Source organism: Mustela nivalis (assembly GCF_964662115.1).
Source record: "Mustela nivalis genome assembly, chromosome: 16".
Lineage (NCBI taxonomy): Eukaryota > Metazoa > Chordata > Mammalia > Carnivora > Mustelidae > Mustela > Mustela nivalis.
In genome coordinates this window covers 495,645-516,796 of record NC_139035.1, presented here as the reverse complement: position 1 = coordinate 516,796, position 21,152 = coordinate 495,645, and the positions used below count along the sequence as shown (strand labels likewise).

General features: G+C 48.8%; 1 protein-coding gene and 1 long non-coding RNA gene across 4 annotated transcripts in view; one reads left to right on the top strand and one right to left on the bottom strand.

Annotated features, from left to right (window-relative positions):
• TIPRL (TOR signaling pathway regulator) overlaps positions 1-9,537 on the bottom strand; it is a 27,404-nt gene extending 17,867 nt beyond the window's left edge. Inside the window, exons 1-3 of one of the 3 annotated variants that reach the window (XM_082702800.1) lie at positions 9,291-9,537; positions 4,989-5,168; positions 4,219-4,318 (exon numbers count right to left, since the gene is read on the bottom strand). In XM_082702800.1, coding sequence (XP_082558926.1) covers positions 4,219-4,318; positions 4,989-5,168; positions 9,291-9,394 — 384 coding nt within the window. In that variant the 5' untranslated portion in view covers positions 9,395-9,537. Of the gene's footprint in view, positions 1-4,218; positions 4,319-4,988; positions 5,169-8,670; positions 8,803-9,290 lie in introns of those variants that run through there. The other 2 variants (XM_082702802.1, XM_082702801.1) reach the window with 2 other exon arrangements.
• The window catches only part of LOC309849838, a 98,451-nt gene that overhangs the window by 59,466 nt on the left and 17,833 nt on the right, over positions 1-21,152 (top strand). The window lies entirely within an intron of this gene.

Here is a 21,152-nt window from a genome sequence, read left to right as displayed (position 1 = left end):
GCATCATCCCTCAGAAAATCCCCATACCTATTAGCAGTAACTCTTCATTCTCCATTCATACCCCGGAAACCACCACTCTAACTTCTGTTTTTCTAGATTCATCTCTTTGCAAATCATTCTGGAGCACCCACGGGTGTTCTGCTTCACTCAGCCTGCTTCCGAGGCTCACCCCTGCTGCAGCACGCGACCAGCACTTTGTTCCTTGTTCAAGGCCAAATAACACTGCACTGTCTAGACACACCAGTTCTGCGTATCCACTGAGGATTATTTAGGTGTTTTCCACATTTTAGCTATTCTGAATAACTCTGCCGTGAACAGCTGTGGACAGGTTTTTGCATGGGTACAGGCTTTCCAATTCCCTCGAGTGTCTACCGAGGGAGTAGAATTCCTGTTATATGGTAACTCTATGTTTAACATTTTCTTTTAATTGCAGCCAAAAGTAACATATAACATGAAATCTACCAACTTAGCCATTTTTAAGCATACAATTCAGTAGTGTTAACTGTATTCACACTATTGTCAACGAGATCTCTAGAATTTCTTCACCTTGCCAAACTGGCCTACTAGAATTGTTAACCCACGTCCCTGTGATAAACAACTCTATCAGCTGGGGTACAGTATGTGCAGCTCCTTCTGCCTTTAGACGTAACAAAATCCATTCATTTCCGACATTTAAGTCTGTACATTTCTCCCTAAAAATGTACCTTGGGAAGCCCGAGATACTGAAGATGATCTATAAATGGCCACTCAGCACGAGAAGATGTTCAACGTCACCAATCGTTAGAGAAATGCAAACTAAACCCCTCCGACATCGCTGACGGGATATGAAGTGGGGCGGCCACTGTAGAAAACAGTGTGGAAGTTCTTCAAAAGATTAAAAACAGAACTGCTGTGCCACCTAGCAATTCCACTTCTGGGTGTACATCCAAAACGCGCAGAGCAGAATCTCAAAGAGGTGTCTGCACACCTCTGTTCGTAACAGCACTATTCGCAACAGCCAAGGACAAGCAACCTCCACGCTCACTGACAAATGAGCGGGGAAGCAAAGCACGGCCTCCATCTGCAGAAATACTCCTCTGCCTTAAAAAGGACAGAAAGGCTGACAGGTGCTACGCTGATGAACCTCAGGACGCTATGCTAAGTGAAATAAGCCAGTCACAAAAAGACAAATATTGTCAGATTCCACTTATCTGAAGTATCTAGAGTTTGTCAAACTCAGAGAAGCAGAAAACAGAATGGCAGCTGCCAGGGACTAGGGGAGGAGGAAATGAGCTACCGTTTAACAGAGCTTCAGTTTTTCAAGATGAAAAAGTTTTGAAAATTGGCTGCACGACAACATGAATAAATTTAAATTACCATACAGAGAAATTGTTAAGATGATAAACTTGGTTATGTTTTTTACCACGATGAAAAAAAAAAAGAAGAAAGAAAAGCTCAAAATATCAAATCACACTGAATAAGCTGACAAATGTTCTAACAAGCTTTAAAAAAGAATGGTTTTTTAGGGGTGTCTGGTCTGGGTGGCTCAGTCGGTGAAGCACCGGACTCTCGGTTTCCGCTCAGGCCAGGATCTCAGGGTCGAGCGCCAGGCTCCAGACTCAATGAGGAGTCCGCTTCAGGATTCTCTCTCTCCCTCCTCCGGCTCACACTCTCTCTACCTCTCACTCTTTCTCAAACAAATGAATACATCTTTTAAAAAATACTCTCTTAAATGCAGGGACATTATACACGTTTTATTCCTAAACGGCAACACAGCTACAAGAGGCAGTCTTCCACTTCCACTCCCCTGCCAAGTCCCCTGATTTATTCAACGAGAATGAAGAAAATGACCACATGTTGCCAGGTACACACGAGGCCTCTGACCTCGTAACATCTTACACCGTAATCTCAGAGGTGTTCTGAGGGTGACCCGGCTAACAATCAGCAAGGGCGGATCTGCGACCAGCACAACTCTACGGCTGGCTCTCGTCTCTTACACTATGCTACAACTCAGAAAATAATCTGTAAAACAGCCCCAAAAGAGTGAGAAAACAGGGCGCCTGGGTGGCTCAGTGGGTTAAGCTGCTGCCTTGGCTCAGGTCATGATCTCAGGGTCCTGGGATCGAGTCCCGCATCGGGCTCTCTGCTCAGCAGGAAGCTTGCTTCCTCCTCTCTCTCTCTGCCTGCCTCTCTGCCTACTTGTAATCTCTCTGTCAAATAAATAAATAAAATCTTAAAAAAAAAAAGAGTGAGAAAACACTATGTGCATGCACACACACACACACACCAGCAGCCCCCAGCAATTAAACGGCAAGAATATAAGGGCAAAAGGAAAGGCTTCATTCTAACACCGCGTTCTCTGACATTTCCTCCATATATATAGGAAGGCATATACTTCCTATACACACGAGGGCTTTTGTTTTCAGAAAGGGTGGAAGAATTGAAATTTAAAATCCCAAGTAATATTATAGGGCAAAAAATTCTTAAGAAAGTCAAATGTAAAAAATGATTCAATGGTGTGATCTTCCATATACAACAAACATGCTTAACAATAAGCTACAGCTTCGGTGTTAACAATTAGCTACAGCTTCGGTATTACGTTATTAAGAGACACGTACTTCAAGAGGCACGTACTTCAAGAGCTTAAACCCACTTCTTCACCCACAAAATGAGGATAAGAGTGCCGATGATACAAGATTATTCTGAGGATTAAGTTCTAACAAAGTTCTAACAATGTTGCCTAAAAAATGGTTATTCAATTTTTTAAAGCAATAAAGAAACGTATTCATCAACTTGTAAGGCATCATTCCTGCAAAGAGTTAAAATGAGTTCCCATTTCCTCACTCGTGGCAATGAAATATCAAATGAACTTTGTTCTTTACAAAGGTTTTCACTCAGGAGAAGAAAGGAGAACTTTAATCTATGAAGTATCAAGGAACTGAAACAACCTTGCTGCCCACTAGACTATACAGGAGGGATCTCTGTCTGTTTTCGGCATCCACAGCTCCCAGAATTAGCTTAGAGGAAGAGCTCAGGAAAGAATGAGTGAGTGAGTGAGTGAATGCACAAATGTCCTCTCAAAAAATGCACATTTGTCTTGGAAGCAGCAGAGTTAAAGAGTTAAAGCTTGGATTACAGGAGTGTAGGAAGCGGAGAGAGCGGAGTGCCCGCTAGGAACTTCTGTCTTCCCAAGACTCCAAAAACTTCTGCAGAGACAAGGTGCCCATACACAGCTCTGGCTCCTTAACACTCCTGCCTAAGCGCCAACATATGATCTGGTCTCCAATAATCACTTTATTTCCACTAAAGTAACTTTCTTCTCTGTAACTGAATGTGGTAGAGACTTGCAACCTAAGCCAAATTTTCTTCATTTCAAATTGCAGGATGTCCAACACAGCTAAGTTCCCAACATGAGACCTACAGATTCTACTTCCCAGCGTAGGCACCCTGAAGTGACTCCGCATCTCTTCTCAAGCTGTTTACACAGCTGCATTATTAACATGGAGCTGGAGGGGCTCCTGAGCGCGTTCCCACAGATAAGCTCGTGTCAAAACTCTGCTATTGAGGCTATTGTCTCTGTTGACCCAGTTTACTAATAAAATTGAGACTCAGGGTAAGTACCTGCCTAGAGTCATAACCAGGCTCAGGGACAGTGCAGCAAGACGAACAGCTAAGCTGTCTGAGCACAAGTCCTATCTGTCCACCAGCCTGTTCAGCTGTAAAACCACAAGCTACTAACTAGCAGGTTTTGTCTACATCACCCAATTCAATACACCAAGGGCAGACATGCATTTTTTTTTAAGATTTTTAAAAAATTTTATCTATTTTGACAAATAGAGATCACAAGTAGGCAGAGAGGCAGGAAGAGACAGGGGGAAGCAGGGCCTCGATCCAGGACCCCGTGATCATGACCTGAACCAGGGGCAGAGGCTTTAACCCACTGAGCCACCCAGGCATCCCCAGACACACATTTTAATTTGAGAGTGATAATGATAACATTAAGGCAGTTTGCCATTGCTACTAAACGTATTTTTGGAATAAAAATTCTTCCCTTATGGCCTTCTTCTTTTCTGTTTATAATCAGTAAGCAAAATCTCTTCACATTAGGTTCTGAAGCTTCCCTCGATAGAAAGTAAGTGGGATGAAAGCAGCAGCAAAAATAAGCCACAACTGGGGAGTTCGAATGCTGACACTGTCCAAGACAATGACTTGATCATAAAAGCAGAAAATAAGACTTACCTTTAACTTAAGTGACTCTCCAAGTAGTGTTCCCTTGTAGTCTGTGGTGTAGGTCCAATCGTAGGGTTTAAGAACGTCTTGGGAGTGCTCACCCTCCGTCCTCGGAATCAAAGGAAGAAGGATCAGATTCAATGACGCAGAATACAGACCATCTGTACTCACGTATCATACCAAATTACATTCTAAGACTGATACAAACATTCTAATCAATACAAATGCTTGTCATAATTCACCAAAACAAGATCTTTCTTGCTTTTTCTGCATATTTATTGCTTTAAACTTGTCATATGCTGATAGAGTCTCTCCGATTAGTCTGCACGCTGCCTGAGGACATGGTTAAAGACCTGGACTTCTCTTTATCCTCCAGGTACCTGGTACAGAATTGGCACAAAGTAGATAACTGCTAATTTGATTATCACAGAAAATACATTTTTCTCTATTTCAATGCCCCCTACGTTTACAATGCAAATCACAAGTAACTATTTTTCTTCAAAAACAAGAACAATAAAGTACACAGTGTACTGCCTCTTCACTAAAGGACACCCTAGGTTCAAAAATGTAACCTTACTAGCTCCGCTCCACTGTAATTCAACTGAACTCAGCAAGTATTCAAGATCTCCACTTTACGGGTGAGACAAATGAATCACAGAATGACCCAACTATCAAGTATGATAATAATACCTGCCTTTCACTCTAATAAAAGACACATATCATGAAGGTTTCTTTCAACTCTTCTCTTTCATTTAACCCATACCCTTCCAGATTCTCACCTGCTCTCCTGCCACTCTTCAGCACAGGCTACTTTAAGCATTCCTTGATAGTTGTTTACACATCGTAATGCATCTGTAGCATTGAACTCAATCCCGAAGCCAGAGCCGTGCTGGATCCTCAGGACGTTGTCTCCAAACATCATTTCAGGGAGAGACGGCATGTGCAATTCATCAGCTAACCTATGCATAACCAAAAATCAGATAATAATTACAAAGTGGGCAACAGAGGCAAAAGTTTACATGTGCTCTGAGTGACATTCTAAGGGATCACAAGGAAAGCAGAGGCCTTCAGTGCAAGTGTTCTACAACAGCAACTTTAGCAGATCAGAAGGCTTTCGTGTCAATTTTCTTTTCTAAGACTTCCGGATTTTTGAACAGCCACGCAGCTATTATAAAACTAAATAAAATAAAAATAATAAAAAATCCCTGCATGAAAAAATAAAACAATGGAAAAAAAATACTGATTCTTATTAGAAACATTTATTTCATTCCTGGTTCACAAAGACCCACCCCTATCAAGAATAAATATGGGTCCTGATTCTACTATGACTGCCTAGGAGATGACCTAATGTACCATAGTCGCATGTTTCCATAAGGTTCATGTTTCTGGTAGACTTTTTGTTCTTACACAACAATTATATTAATTATAGTTATGAAGAGAAGATAGCACTTAAAGAGCCTGTTTCTTGTAGGTTGTAGGAAAACAACCTTTCCAATAAAATTCTCAACTTGTCACAAGTTTTAAAAGGTGGTAATGAAGAAGGCAAAAGCAGCAACACTGATGAGGAAAGCGGCACTTGCTTACATGGCTTTCCGGAAGGACTGTGTCGATTTACATTCTATCCCCCGAGGCACCAATGAAGCAAAAAGTAACAAGAATTTAATCAAATTGATATCCTGACTCAAAATATCAGTTTTGGAAATCTATAATAAATAATCCCCAATGCAGAAACGAGGTATACAAATTAATACTCATAACCATCTTCTTTATAATAAAAAAGAAATACTCAGAAAATCCAATCATAAAGAAATAAATGGTTATGTATACTATAGTATATCCATGCAATGAAATATTATAGAATCATCAAAAATGTTTAAAGAGAAAATATAATAAAATAGGAAAAATGGTTATGATACAACAATAAGAAAAACTGGACACGTTTATTATATCTGTGTGTATGTATGTATGCACATCAGTGATCTAACATTTTAAGTTGCACACCTTTAGTATGTTACCTAATAATGTTAATTTTTCATCACAAATTTAAGTAAAATTTATTCTTAGTTATTAGGAAACAAAAAATATTAAGTACTAGAGAAATTAACACTCCTTTGTTCATTGTAATGCTACTGACAATAGCTAAGATGTGGAAACAACCTAAGTGTCCATCCATACCACAGAGGGTGGATAAAGAAAACAGGGTTTATACATGCAACAGAATACAATGCAACCTAAAAAAAAAAAAAAAGGAAGGAAAGTCTGCAATATGGAACAACATGGATGAACCTTGCGGCCATTATGCTAAGGAAAAAAGCCAGTCACAGAAAGACAAATACTACATGATCCTACTTTTACGAGGCGTCTACAATAGTGAAATTTGGCAGTGTCTCGGTGACTTAGTCGGTTAAATGTCGGACTCCTGATTTTGGCTCAGGTCATGATCTCAGGGTTGTGAGATCAAGCCCCAAGCCGGGTTCAACACTCAGCACAGAGTCTGCCTGAGATTCTCCCCCTGGCCCCCACCTCTGCCCCTGAAATAGAGATGGACACGTTCCAGAGACCTGCTGTACGACACCGGACCTGCAGTTAACAGGAACGCACCGCACCCGTAAACATCTGTTAGGAGGGGAACTACAAAAGACCCTGAACAGCCAAAGCAATCTTGAGAAAAAAGACCAAAGCTAGAAGTAAAATGCTCCCTGATTTCAACCTATACTACAAAGCTAGAGTAACCAACACAGGATGGTGTTGGCACCAAACATACACACTGATCAGTGAAACAGAACGGAGAGTCCAGAAATAAGCCCACACGTATGCAGCGCCTGAGCGGCTCAGTGGGTCAAGCTTCCGACTTTTGATTTCGGCTCCCGTCACTGCCTCAGCGTTGTTGAGACTGAGCCTCACAGGAGTCTCTGCAATCAGAGCGGGGCCTGCTTGAGATTCTCCCTCTCCCCCCGCTCGCGTGTTCATTCGTAGGATCTTCCTCTCGCTCTCAAATAAGTAAATCTTTCAACCCACACCTACAAGGTTATTAATCTTCAACAAAGGAGGCAAAAACATAAAATTAGAAAAAACAGTCTCTTCAATAAGTGGTTCTGGGGAAAACTGGAAAATCAAAAAAATGAAACTGAAATGCAAAAAAAAAAAAAAAGAAAACAACCACTTTCTTACACTGTACACAAAAATAAATTCAAAAGAGATTAAAGATGTACATGTAAGACCAGAAACTATAAAACTACCAGAAGAAACATGAGGCAATAAGCCCCCTGACATCCGTCCTGGCAATACATGGTGGCTCTGTCTTCTCAACCAAAGGCACAAAATCAAAAATAAAAGGCACTATACAACACCGAAAGCTATTGCCGATGAAGGAAACCAGCAACGGGAACGAAAAGGCAATCTACTAAACAGGAGAAGATATCTGCAAGTGATACAACTGATAAGGGATCAATATCCAAAATACATAAAGAACCCACACAATCAATATACATGAGAAATGGGCAGAGCAGCTGAAAGACATGTCTCCAAAGACGACGCAGAGACACATGAAACCATGTTCAGCATCACTAATCATCAGGGAAACGCAACTCCGAACGACAATGAGATGCCACCTCACACCTGTGAGAAAAGTAACACGCAATGGCCACGACGTTCCATAGTTGCAGCCACTATGGAAAAGAATAAGGTTCCCCCCAAAATAAAGAACAAACTACCACACAATCCAGCAATTCTATTTGAACCCAATAAAAACACTAATTTGAAGGAAGCTCTGTAAGCTCACGTTCACTACAGCATTATTTACAGCAGCCAACATAGGACCGCAGCCCGGGCATCCAGCGAGGCGAACCGACAACAAGGACAGACAGACCAACAGACTACGTCCAAGGAAACCACTACCAACTTCTGACGGAAAATAGGAACATAGATCTCGTGTTAAGTATCCCCACTGCAACGAAACAAACTTATAAAGAAAATATTAAATACTTAAAAGATTTAATAAGATGAAGACGGAATGTACTGGAATAAACTTTAATAAAAAGATCCAATTACGCAGACCTTAACCCCTCCACCGAAGAATGCATACAAAATAACACAAGACGTGAGTCTCTCAATTTGCCCCAATACATCTGGAGAAACCTGGCGGCCCTACAGAATACTCCAGCTGCAGAAGTAAAGTAATTACTACCGCACACGACCTCCACCCCTTCCGCCTCTCTCCCGGGCCACTTGCCTTGGCCCAAGTCTTAGGACACCAGCGTGGCCTCGGCTGCCGCCCCGCACCCTTCCCTTCCGGGACGACTTCGGCAGGAGCTCGGCTCGCCCCCGCGGCTGCAGGGGTCAACCCGAAGCTGATGACCGCAAACCCGCCCCCGGGCGCAGTCAGGCTTCCCGAGGGCCCAGGGAAACGCCTGCTACGTCCCCGCCTGCGGCCCCGCACAACTCAGAGCTGGACAGTCTGACCTGCGGCTCTCCCGGGCGGCTGCCGCCATCTGGGCCGCGTCCCGCTTCCCAGCGGCTCCACCACGAAGCTTCCCGCGCCGCGGCCCGAGCCAGAAACCCCGTCGTCCGCACGGAGCGCTCCTCCCTCCTCGCGTCCACCGCCGGCAGGGCCAGGTGCGGCCTTCCAGCGGGTCCCGCAGCCCCGCAGCCCCGCAGCCCCGCAGCCGCCGCCGTCGGAGAAGTCCCGCAGCGCGCGCACCCGACGGCGTCGCCCCCCGCCCGCCCCCCACGGAAACGGCTCCTCGAACCAGCGCAGGGTCGCAGCGCCCCGCGGTCCCGCATCACAAACGCCCCCCGGCCGCGTCCCAGCGCCCGAAGCTGCCCGGACGCCGCGCCCCCGTGTCGGGGGCTCCAGGGCACGACAGGGCCCCGCCCGCCCGCCCGCCCGCCCGTCCGTCCGTCCGTGGACGCGCTCCCAGGAGGCGGCGGCCCTTCCGTCTCCCGCGACCCGCCAACCCCGGGGCGGCGTCGGCATCGCCCGCCGGTCGCTCTGCTCGGAGCCGCGGCGGCCGGACCCCGGCGGGGCAAGGCGGCCTCCGGCGCTCTCGGGCCCCCGCCCGCCGCCGCCCGCCGCGCCTCACCGCTCCACGTCCGCCGACTTCATGATGTGCGTCTTGGCGGCCGTCAGCGTCCAGGGCCCGAAGGAGAAGTCCTGGTGGCTGCTCTGGAAGCCGTGGATCATCATGGCCGACGCGGCGCCGCGCGGGCCTCACGGAGCGCGCGGGGACAGGCGGCAGCGGCGGCGTCCGACCCCGGGTCCTCCGCCTGCGTCCGGCCCAGCCCCCTCGGCTTCCGAGCCGTTACCATGCCCGGCCCCGCCCCGCCCCGCCCCCGCGGCCGCCCCGACGCCCGCCCTCCCTGCCGCCGCCTCCGCGCCTGCCGCTTCTGCTTCCGGGACGCGCTGCCCGCGTTGCGTGACCCCCGTCTTACGTCACGATGCTCCGGAAGCAGGAAACGGGAGCTCGGCTGAGGGGCGGGGCCCGGTCGGGGGTGTGGCCAGGGGCGGGGCGTCCCGCCCGCTGAACTCGCCCGGTGACGTCATCCGGGAGTGTTTCACCGGACGCCGGGCCGGGGCCGGGTCTTCACGGACGCCGCAGAGCGGGGTCACGGCCGTGCGTGTTGGCAAACCGGGGTGGGAGGGAATGTCCCGCGTTGTCCTCTCGAGGCCGAACCCAGGAATCCCGTAGCCCTTAGGGGCGGCGGCGCGCGGCTCACGGGGGACGTCGGGGGAGCCGAGACGCCCCCGTCGCGGGCCCCGGTGCGGGGCCGCCGCACGGGAGAAACCCGCCCCCCAGGGCTGCCCGGGCGGCCCCGGACGACCCTCGGAACGACGCGGCTTGACCTCAGGACCCCCCAGTCTGCGGCCTGTCCGGCCTCGCTGCGGACGCCGCTCTGCCCACCCGCGTGCGCGCCGCCTCCTGGAAGCCCTCAGCTCGCTGTTCTCCGACGCCCGTTCACCGCGCTCGGACCGGCCTCGCCGCGCCTTCCACGGGCGCGTCTCCCACGGGCCTTTCCCGGCCCTGGAGCTGGGCTCGCCTCGTGCTCGGAGCCGGCGGGCGTAGGTCCGCGTCGGCGCCCGGAGCGCGCCTGCTGCCGGCCGGGCCCGCGGGTGTAGCCGAGACCCACGAGGAGGTGCGGAGCCGCCGCTGCGGGACACGAGGCGGGACCTCTGCCCCCGAGTGGAGCTCATCGGCCAGGGTCGTCTGAACCGACAGCCCTGGGCCGCGGGCTGGCTTCATCAGTCATTCACAGTTTAGTCTAAACGATGCTGTCGCGCCGTGTCCTGTGCGCTGGCCCGGACCGAGGCGGCCCAGACCCACGGACCAGACCCGAGGCGGTGCTTTCCCTCCTACACTTTAAAAGCGCTCGTCTCCTTCCCGACCTCACTGGGCCGGCGATGAAGCCTTCCTCTTGGAAGGAGATTTTTATTTAAATTTAAAATCGAACAATTAAGCCCTTTATCTCTATGGTTTCCAAGTCAGCACCTTGTTAGAAACTTTAGAACTAAAATTCTCGGGGCGCCCGGGTGGCTCAGTGGGTGAAGCCTCTGCCTTCGGCTCAGGTCATGATCCCAGGGTCCTGGGATCGAGCCCCCACATCGGGCTCTCTGCCCAGCGGGGAGCCTGCTTCCTCCTCTCTCTCTGCCTGCCTCTCTGCCTGCTTGTGATCTCTGTCAAATAAAATCTTTAAAAACAAAACCAAACCTAAAATTCTTTGACGGTACAAAGAAACAAATCTTTAAAGGGACAATTTAAAGCACATCAGACGGAGACCTAAAATTCTTTGACGGTACAAAGAAACAAATCTTTAAAGGGACAATTTAAAGCACATCAGACGGAGATATTTAGGCATTAACTCGGTATCGTATGTGCCCATTCAGGTACTATCACATAACAACCATCTGCTTTATAACATAGGTTCTTGGAAAGGAGTATCTCGGACTTGATTTCTCAACAGATTGGACAAAGGATATTTGAGACACCCAATCAGACCGTCTACGGTACAAGTCTGTCGGACTTGGTTCTGAGCGGCACCTGGGTGGCTCAGTCATGATCCCAGGGTCCTGGGATCAAGTCCTGCATCAGGCTCCCTGCTCAGTGGGGAGCCTGCTTCTCCCTCTCCCTCTGCCTGCCACTCCCCCTGCTTGTGCATGCACCCTCTCTCTCTCTCTCTAATAATTTTTTTTAGACTAAAAAAAGATCAATTCTGAGAACAACCAACTGGTTATTATTGAAATGTGCTCATTTGCTCATTACACAGGCTTTAGGGGGCGTGAACTGTGGTTCCAGAATCTGCCTTAGATATAGGGGTACAGCAAGGAATAAAACAGGCAAGATCAGATCCCTCTCAGCTCAGAACTCACACTATAATGAAGACAGGTAAAAAACAAACAAAATTTATGATTTCAGACAGAGATAAATTCTGTGCAGAACATTAAGCAACTTAGGTGGAAAGGGTTACACGTGTGTATGAGTGAATGTGTGTTTGGGGTTAGAGAGCAGACCGGTATAGACGGAGTGACCAGAAGAGCCCGTTACCAGGAGTGTCTAGGAGATGAGTCCAGAAATGTAGGCGTGGGGCAAATCGAGAAGGAACTTGATGATGCCACGCTAAAGAACTTGGGACTTTTTCCAATGAGGGGTTAGAGGCCACTGCCTCAGTGAGACAGCAGGATGGCCTAAGCTTGTGTCTTCAAAGTGAGACACACATCTGTATCACCACACTGCAAAGCTCACTGGAGGGACAGAAGAAAACATTAATTCTATTTCTGTTTTTCCATATTTTTTAGTTCTATTTTTGTGCATTTTTAAAAAGATTTTTTAAATTTATTTCACAGACAGAGATCACTAGTAGGCAGAGAGGCAAGCAGACAGAGAGAGAGGAGGAAGCAGGCTGGGGAGCCCAGCAGAGAGGGAGCAGGTGGGGGCCCAGCAGAGAGCCCAATGTGGGGCTCGATCCCAGGACCCCGAGATCATGACCCGAGCCGAAGGCAGAGGCTGTAACCCACTGAGCCACCCAGGCGCCCCTTTGTGCATGTTTCTTAATGTACATAGTATATCACATATTCATATGCATTTTATTTGCAAACAAATATTGGGATACATACTTGATTGTTTAGCAGATGTTAATGGCAGGTGATGAAATGACTGTGGACCGTCAGCTTAGTGGAAGGCAGTAGCAGAGGAGCAAGAGAGGAGGACAGATGCGGCAGGCGACTGGGCGACTAATCGAATGTAAGGCGAGAAACATCCCTTCTGTGGCCTAGAGATCACAACACCATAATCAGGGCACCTGTCAACTGACCTGTGGAAAGACGGGGACCACCGAGAGAAAAGACATGGTCATACAGAAAGAGGGAAGAAGAATTTTCTGGGGAAGAGCCTCCGGCAACAAAGTCCGACTCCCTCCATTCCCCACATGGGAAATTCTGTACGATGCTAGGCACTGAGTGCTAGAATCTATGCAACGTGGGGTCAGAGTGGTCGTGGCCATAAAGAAAATGCTGTTCAAATCTGTATACTGCATCAGTTGTAATTTGGTTTAACTCTCTTCTTAGAGTCCTTCCTTTCTGCACTGCAGAAGAGCAAACAGAAAGACTGATCTTAAAGCCGCAAAGAGGACAGTCTGGGTGGCTTAGTTGGTTAAGTGTCCAACTCTCCATCTCAGCTCAGGTCTTGATCTTGGATCATGAGTTCAAGCCCTGTATTGGACTCTACATTGGGCTTGGAGCCTACTTAAAAAACAAAACTGCAAAGGATTTGGCCAAATTGCCCATCCGCAAGGCTCCCCAGCTTTCCCCTCATTCAAGGGGTTCAGGGTCTGTGTGCTGATTCAGATCTGGGAATTAGGGAGATGCTGTGGGTTTCATGGTGATACAATCCAAGTTGTGTTTTCATTTTTGTTGTGTTGTTATATTCAGTTATGTTGGTAGCATAGATCAGGTAGAACCTTAATGTATTGTTTGTCTATTTCCAGCCTAGGGTCTCAGCACCCATCACCCCGACCCAAGGCCTCTGTGGGCCCATCCTAACGCTCACTCCATCCTTGCTGCCTGCTGAGTTATCGTGCCACGCTGCCTCTGCTCTGTGAAGCACTCCTACTTGCCTTTTGCATCTTGGACATCCTTACATCCCGTGGAAATCGCAGAGTCTGTGCTAATGGAACGTCTCCCATCTCCATCCCGGCACTGCAGAAATCAGCCAACGAAGCACGTCTCCAGGACGGTAGTGCACCTGCCATCAGTGTATTTCTTGGAAAGGACAGGCGCTCCAGTCCTCTCAGGGGACATAATTGGGAGGTGGATGAGCAGGTTACATGGAGAAACTCATTCTAACATTCTTACCTCCCTAGGTCTTTGCATTACTTCTACATTAAGCCAAAGAAAATCTCCATCTCTACTTCTGGCATCCAGGGCCATGGCTGAGCTCCGGTTTCAGGGAGGCTACCGAACGAACAAGTCCCAGCTGTTCGCATCAGAACATCAAGTCCGAATATCAACACCTTCACCTCTCTGTAAAATTACACTCCTCTCTTGCTGGACCAGCATCCTCAGTGTGGGAATTGAAATTCCCACGCTTGGGGCGCCTGGGTGGCTCAGTCGGTTAACTATCTGCCTGCCTTTGGCTCAGGTCATGATCCCAGGGTCCTGGGATTGAGCCCTATGCACCCAGCGGGGAGTCTGCCGCTGCTTCTTCCTCTACCCTTCCTCTCCCCCACCCCTGCTCATGCTCTCTTTCTCTCAAATGAAGTCTTTAAAAAATTCCTACTTGCTTTCTGGAATTTTGCCAATATAAATTAGCAAAATACTGTAATTTGCTTCCTGTTTTCAAGTTCTGGGTTTGATTTTTGCCTCTTGTCCTCTGAATACAGTGACAGTGAATGTAATTTGGGATCTAGAAGCGATGAGAAGTGGTAGGTGTTGAGCACGGGGAGAACTGGCACCCTCTCTCAAGGCGTCTGCCTCGGTCATCCTGGAGCCTCGAAGCAAATCAGGACCATCTTAGAGAGAGGAAGGGGGCTGGAGATTACAGGATCAGGCCACCTAAGCTTTCCCAAATCTCATTGCCTCAACTGTAAATGCCTCAGTCTTGGTCTAAATGCTCTAACGTCACACAAGAGGCCTGTGAGGTTGCAGATTAACCCTCTGTTGAAAGTCAGCCACCTGCAGGGCCACACCTGTGACTCATCTTGTGCTCTTTGAGCTCAGGAGCGATAACAGGCCAAAAATACTTAAAATAGGCAACCATAGAAACTCGCTAGTTTTCTTGCTTACAGTGAGCTAAGCCAAGGGATTTAAGATCTATATTCTGCTCCTGTTTAATGGTTTCCCTGACATTCTCAACACGCGCGCTTAACAAACACTATTCATTTCTATTACTACCCTCCTCTCAAACACCATGAGGGTCTTGGAACACCTCCATTCCGACCACCATCTCACTTCGTCTGTTATTTTTCCTCCTGTGCTTTAAAAAAAAAAAAAAAAAATCCGTTTTCTGGCTCCCCGTTTTTACTAGCTATCTAAGCTGAATTTTTTTTTCAAAAACCCTCCAAAGGAATCGTGCTTATATCAAAACAAAACAGAGGAGGTGGCAGCTGGGACGCTTTGTTGCTTCCTGAAGTAGGCAAGGAGAAGAAAAGCCCTTATGAAAGATGGAGAGAAGGGGAGCCTGGGGGCTCAGTTGTTAAGCGTCTGCCTTCAGCTCAGGTCATGATCCCGGGGTCCTGGGATCGAGCCCGCATCGGGTTCTCCGCTCGCCCTGGGAAGCCTGCGTCTCCCTCTCTCACTCCCCCTGCTTGTGTTCCCTCTCTCGCGGTCTCTCTCTGTGTCAAATAAATAAATACAAATCTTTAAATTAAAAACGAAGGGAAGAAAGAAAGGTGGAGAGAAGCCGTGGACGTGTGAGGTGGCAGGTGGAGCCCAGCAGCAGCAGAGAAAACAGCTCACGGGGTTAGCTTAGGGCCTGGAAGTGTGTCCTCAAATGCCGCAGGAGGCCTCGACACCTTATCGATGAAAAGAACGCTGGACACAAAAACATTCCCTGAGGGAGCATCTTAGTCAAGTTACTCTTGGTTGAAAGTAATAGAAACGCTCTTCGACGTAACTTTAGGAAAGTGCTCTATTCCATGTGTTTACGAATCTGGGGTCACCTCACGGAATGTGCCACAGCTGTGAACAACCAGGCCTTGCGAAGAGAGGAATGAGGAGTTGGAAAGCCTGGGCTTCTCATGGCCCTCCCAGTCTCTCCATGGCTCCTAGTCTCTCTCTTTCCCTTTGCTCTCCTGTCTACGCGTCCACTTCCTTCTCTCTTTGCAGACCCTCTCATTCTGCTTCTCTTTGTATGTGGTCCCCAGAACTTCCTCGTAGACATCTTGATAGCTGTCTCTGGAGTTCACAGGAGCGATAACAGGAGTTATGTGAACAGGAGTTCACATTTTACATTTCCAGAAGAGAGAATCCGACTGACTCAGCTGGAATCAGGTGTCCAGCATAGCCCAGCGAGCGTGATAAATGGGGCCGTGTTGATACAAGCCCTCGACTTTGGAGACGATGGTTCTCAGAGATCAATAATATGCCACAGGCCTGGCCCCCAAAGTCTGTAACAGTGGGCTTTGGGCTGGTGGGGGGAGGAATGGAAGGCTTTGTAAGTGTGGGGTACTATTGGTTTGGGCATGTCCCAGTGGGGACAGAAAATCTTAGCAGAATGGGCTAAGGAAAAATAATCTAAAAGAAAAGTTACAGAATTTAACTGCTGCCTTCTTTACAGTTTTCTGCGACCAAAACAGATGTCTAAGGAACAGCCTGGTGAGGTTTGGGGCCCCGCAAAAGGAAGGATTAAAGGTGAGCAGGAGGTTCTTTCCAAAGTCACAACTGACGCTATGTAGACTCACCAAATTCTCGGAGCAGGAGAGTGCCTCCTTCTAGACGAGTCTGCAGGGTCTTTCATAGCTAGTGATGACCCAGTGTGCGCCCGCCCGTGAGGCTGAGGAGAAATCCAGTCTATGAGATTAACATTCCTGCTTCGGCTTCTGAGGCATTTCTCTGAACCCACGGGGAGGACTTATGTGACTCGTCCCCTGCCCGAGAAGTGCAGGGCGCCAGGAAGCAGGAGCCCCCACGCGGATGGAAACGCATATAAATCCCTCGGTAGAGGGAGGGGTTCCTCCCAAGCTGGACAGACCGTCCTGGGTCATCACCAGCTGCGAGAGAGCAGGCAGACTCGTCTCTAAGTAGGTACTCCCTCGTTTGTAAAGGAAATCAGTGGCTATATCTTTGAGACAATCACTTGTGTTAACTGTTGGAGTAACTGGTCCATTTCGCAGAGGACTGGTGTGGCTTTGGTAGAAACGAGCATTCACTCTGGGCACTAGGGAAAATGTAAACACACAAAAGACCTTGATTCAAACGTTATCTTAAAAGATGCTGAGAAAAATTACTGGATAATTCCTCAGTAAGACACATTACACGCTCAAAAGTGTTTTTATAGAGTAGAGTCCAGTCAAGGCAGATCTTTGCACGTGTGGCTTCCATGCAGCTCCCAGAAAGGCTAAGCTCTCGCGCCCCGGCAGAGGCACGGGCTTGCTCGGGGGCCACCGGCCGCTGGTTTCCGGAGTCAGGGATGGGCCAGTGAACCACGGATTTTAGGACAGCTTCCCGGGGAAACACGGAATAAAAACAACAAAAATGGAAGGATTAGAGGATTCCATGCTCTACTGTTTGTTCAGGGCCAGAATATTTTTTCGTTCTTTTTCCTGCTTATTTTGGGGCCAAAACAAGGATAAAAGATACTGAGGCAAGTTCCACGCAGAGAACTTGAATGGGCAAACGCGCTTTCTTTCCGAAGGTGTAAGTTTAAATGAAAGTTCAAAACCCGCAGGGGGCATGAGCTGGTGGAGGTGGACGTGGAAAAGGCTTCACAGAAATGACATTCCTCCTGCTGCTCCCAGCGCGGCTAACGCGGGGTGGGTGCGTGGGACCTGCTCGGAGAGGCAGCTCCGTGGTTCCCGAGTCTTGCCTACACTCAGCTCCGGGTCTGCAGATGGGGCAACCCCAGGGGCCACTGAGGAGCCAGAGCGCTCACCAGAGACGGCAGACGCTGCCGGGATTCAGTGGGGTGTCCCTCCCCTGGCCAGACCCCTGGGGTGTCCCTCCCCTGGCCAGACCCCTGGGGTGTCCCTCCCATGGCCAGACCCCGTGCTGTGCTCCCGGCAGGAACACGCGGGCACTTGGCAGGGAGGGGGCGGCGGCTGCTGGCACGGAGAGTGGGGACGTGTCTGTGCCGGGCACGGTGACGGTGACAAGGGGTTTACGAAATGAGTTCGTTTCATTCTCAACGTGAGCAGAAGTTGGCACAGACTCTTCCTTCACGTACAAACACGTTGGGATCTCAGATGTGGCCGGAGGCGCTGGTGAGACCCCTGGCATTACTGCCGCAGAGCACGACGCCCGTCCCGCCAGCCCACGAGCAGGGTCTCCTAACTCATCGAAGGCGCTGGGGCTGCCGATTACTACGAGGGTGTCTCGGGCGTCCTGCTGCTCGCGGGAGGGGGGGGAGGACCACCTGCCGAGCACTGCAGTCACCCCGACGGGGGGGGGGGGGGGGCAGAGAGGCAGCAGAAGGCCAGGTCCCAGCTCTGTCGGACAGGCCTGAGGGGCAGAGAGACGGGCAGCGAGAGAGGGGTGCAGTGGGGTGATCTGGCCTCCGAAGACGGGGTTTGAGGTAAGAGCCGGGAAAACAGTGTTCCTGAAGCATCACAGTGGGGTGAGGAGACGCAAGCCCCCGCCATGTTGGGGGTACGTGGGGTCAAAAAGAATGGGCTGCCCGCTCACTCGGGCTGGGAGGGAAGCAGCATCCTCACAGAAGACCGGCTTCAGTTCAGGAATTTGAAAGGAGCAGTGTGTAAGCAGTTCAAAAAGGTGGGTGAGAATCGGCTTCTCGTGGGTATCGAGGAACGGCACCTCCATCCCCCTCCCCTCCCCTCTGTCTCTCTCTCATTCTCCTTCTCGCTCTTTCCCACCTCGGGACATTTGCATGAACGCCTCCTCGGCTGAGAATGTCCCTCCTCCCGCTCCAGTGGGCTCACTCGTAGATTCCTTCAGAAGCAGGCCCCAGTGTTCTGTCTTTGAGAAAATCTTCCTCACCGTCGCCTCCTCACGTCCCCTGTCAGTAGGAAATGCCTCTTCAGCACTACGTCATCATCAGGTCACCTTCTCTCCAGCATCATCAAAGTTCTTCTCCCGTCATGTAGTAACCGTCTGCTTGTTTCTCTCAATATACTATAAGCCGGTGATTTTCAAATGGTGACGTGCGAGAATTCCTTAGAGGGTTTGTTACAACAGACTGCCGGACCCCGCCCCCAGAGCGTCTGAATCCCTCTGTCCTGGGAGCTCTGATCATTGGCATTTCTAGTAAGTTCCATGGCGATACAGATGTTGTTGGTCCAGGTAACACACATCAAGAACCTATGTGTGAGCAGTCAGAACGGCGAAAATTAACCAGTCAGGAAAGGACAGATGCTGGCGAGGATGCGGAGAAAGGGGAACCCTCCTACACTGTCAGTGGGAATGCAAGCTGGTGCAGCCATTCTGGAAAACAGCATGGAGGTTCCTCAAAACGTTGAAAATAGAGCTACCCTATGACTCAGGAATGGCACTACTGGGTATTTACCCTAAATATACAAATGTAGTGATCCGAAGGGACACGTGCACCCGAATGTTTATAGCAGCAACGTCCACAATAGCCAAACTATGGAAAGAGCCTAGGTGTCCATCCACAGATGAATGGATAAAGAAGATGTGGAATACATACACAATGGAATACTATGCAGCCATCAAAACAAAAGAAATCTTGCCATTTGCTGTGACGTGGATGGAACTAGAGGGTATTATGCTGAGCGAAATAATCAGAGAAAGACAATTATCAGATGATCTCCCTGATATGAGGAAGTTGAGAGGAATTTGATCCCAGGGCAGGGGATCATGGGGTAAGGAAGGAAAAAGTGAAACAAGATGGGACCGGAAGGGAGACAAACCAGAGAGATTTAATCTCAGGAAAGAAACTGAGGGTTGCTGCGGGAGGGGGCTATGAAAAAGGTGGCTGGGTGATGGACACTGGGGCGGGTGTGTGCTGTGGTGAGCGCTGTGACGTGTGTAAGACCGATGACTCACAGACCCGTCCCCCTGGGTCTGGGGGACCCAGAACCTGTGTATGAGAGGTTATGGGTTGATATTCCCCAATTCCTAGCACAGTTCTGGCATTTGCTCAATCTTCGATGGGTATTTGTTGAACAAATGGATCAAGAAAGCTCATGTGATTTTCAGGAACGTATTAAGCAAGCTTCGTCCCTGGTTTCATCATAACCTCCGTCCTCCCCTTTCTTCTGTTAATATCAGCCCCTGGGAGCCCAGAGTCCATTCCCGCCCTCCCTGTCCTCCTGACGCAGATCGGGTCGTTGTGCAACCTCACAGAAGTCTGCGGTCCCGGGCTCCAATTGGCAAACCTTGCTTCTTTGTTTCCTACCTTTGTCAGTTAAAACTCGTTTTCTCCATGTCCCATTATCTCAGTACATATTAGGTAACGAGCAAAGTTCTCTCATAAACTAATTTTAACAAGTGCACTAGTGATGTAGTACTAGTGATCTGCATGTCCCTCCTCTTTAATTATAAATTTATATCTTAACAGAGCTCTTCAATGTCTTTTGGCAAGGCATTTAAAAATACTTTTGGGGGCACCTGGGTGGCTCAGTGGGTTAAGCCTCTGCCCTCAGCTCCGGTCATGATCTCAGGGTCCTGGGATCAAGCCCCATGTCGGAGTCCCTGCTAAGCAGATAGCTAAGCTTCCTGCTAAGCTTCTCCCTCTCTCTCTCTGCTTGCCTCTCTGCCTCCTTGTGATCTCTGTCTCTGTCTCTCTCTGTGTCAAATAAATAAATAAATAAAATCTTTAAAAAAATTTTTTTTTTTTTTAAGTTTAGGCCAGTGCCTGGACTTCTTCACGGATTCGTGAGCACTTATGAGAGCTGTGAACAGGCCCTTTCTAGGTCCTGAGGAACAAAAATGAGTAAGACAGGGTACACATCCTTACGAACTTAGTTCTACACCTAGAGGACAGACACATAAGTGTCCCCAATGGCAATAGACACACATGTGAAGCGACATGAAAATACGGAGAAGGCGGCCACTGACCAGACCGGAACGGCTGCAGGATTGTCGTGTGGAAGCAGACCGACAGAAACAGCTAGAACCCCTCATGAAGAAGGAAGAAGGAATGGTGTGGTTCTTAGGGAAACTACAGGGAGTTTGGGAGGAGGCTAGAGCATATCAACAACCTCATTCTTTTCTTTTTTTAAAAGATTTTATTTATTTGACAGAGAGACTGTGAGAGAGGAAATACAAGCAGGGGGAGAGGGAGAGGGAGAGGCAGGCTTCCCGCAGGGCTGGATCCCAGGACCCTGAGATCATGACATGAGCTGAAGGCAGACTTAACAGCTGAGCCACCCAGGCGCCCCAATATACCTCATTCTTATTAAAAAACCATTAGGGATTTTGTTTTGTTGATCATGCTACAGGTTAGCAGTTAATAAAAGTTTAATCTCATTAGGGTAGATGATTTTATAACATTTCAAAGGAGAGATTTCTGACAATTATTCTAAGATCTCAATAATGAAACCACATTTCTAATAAAACAGCATTAATTTGGAAGTCCTTTACATTTGGGTTCACTTTCCCGAGGCCAGACTCCGACAGGAGGACCGGGCCCCAGGAAGCTTCTAAGTGTCAGGGAGACTCAGCCTAGCATTCAGCTCACCTTTCAGACCCCCTGGTGAGGCGTGCACGGGACACACGTATGGGAGGCCTGGGTCTACGTAAACACAGAGGAAACCACCCAGCGCTGGAAATGTTCCTGCTGCTCTGTTCCATTTCCCGTGAGCCTCAACAGGAAGAATGA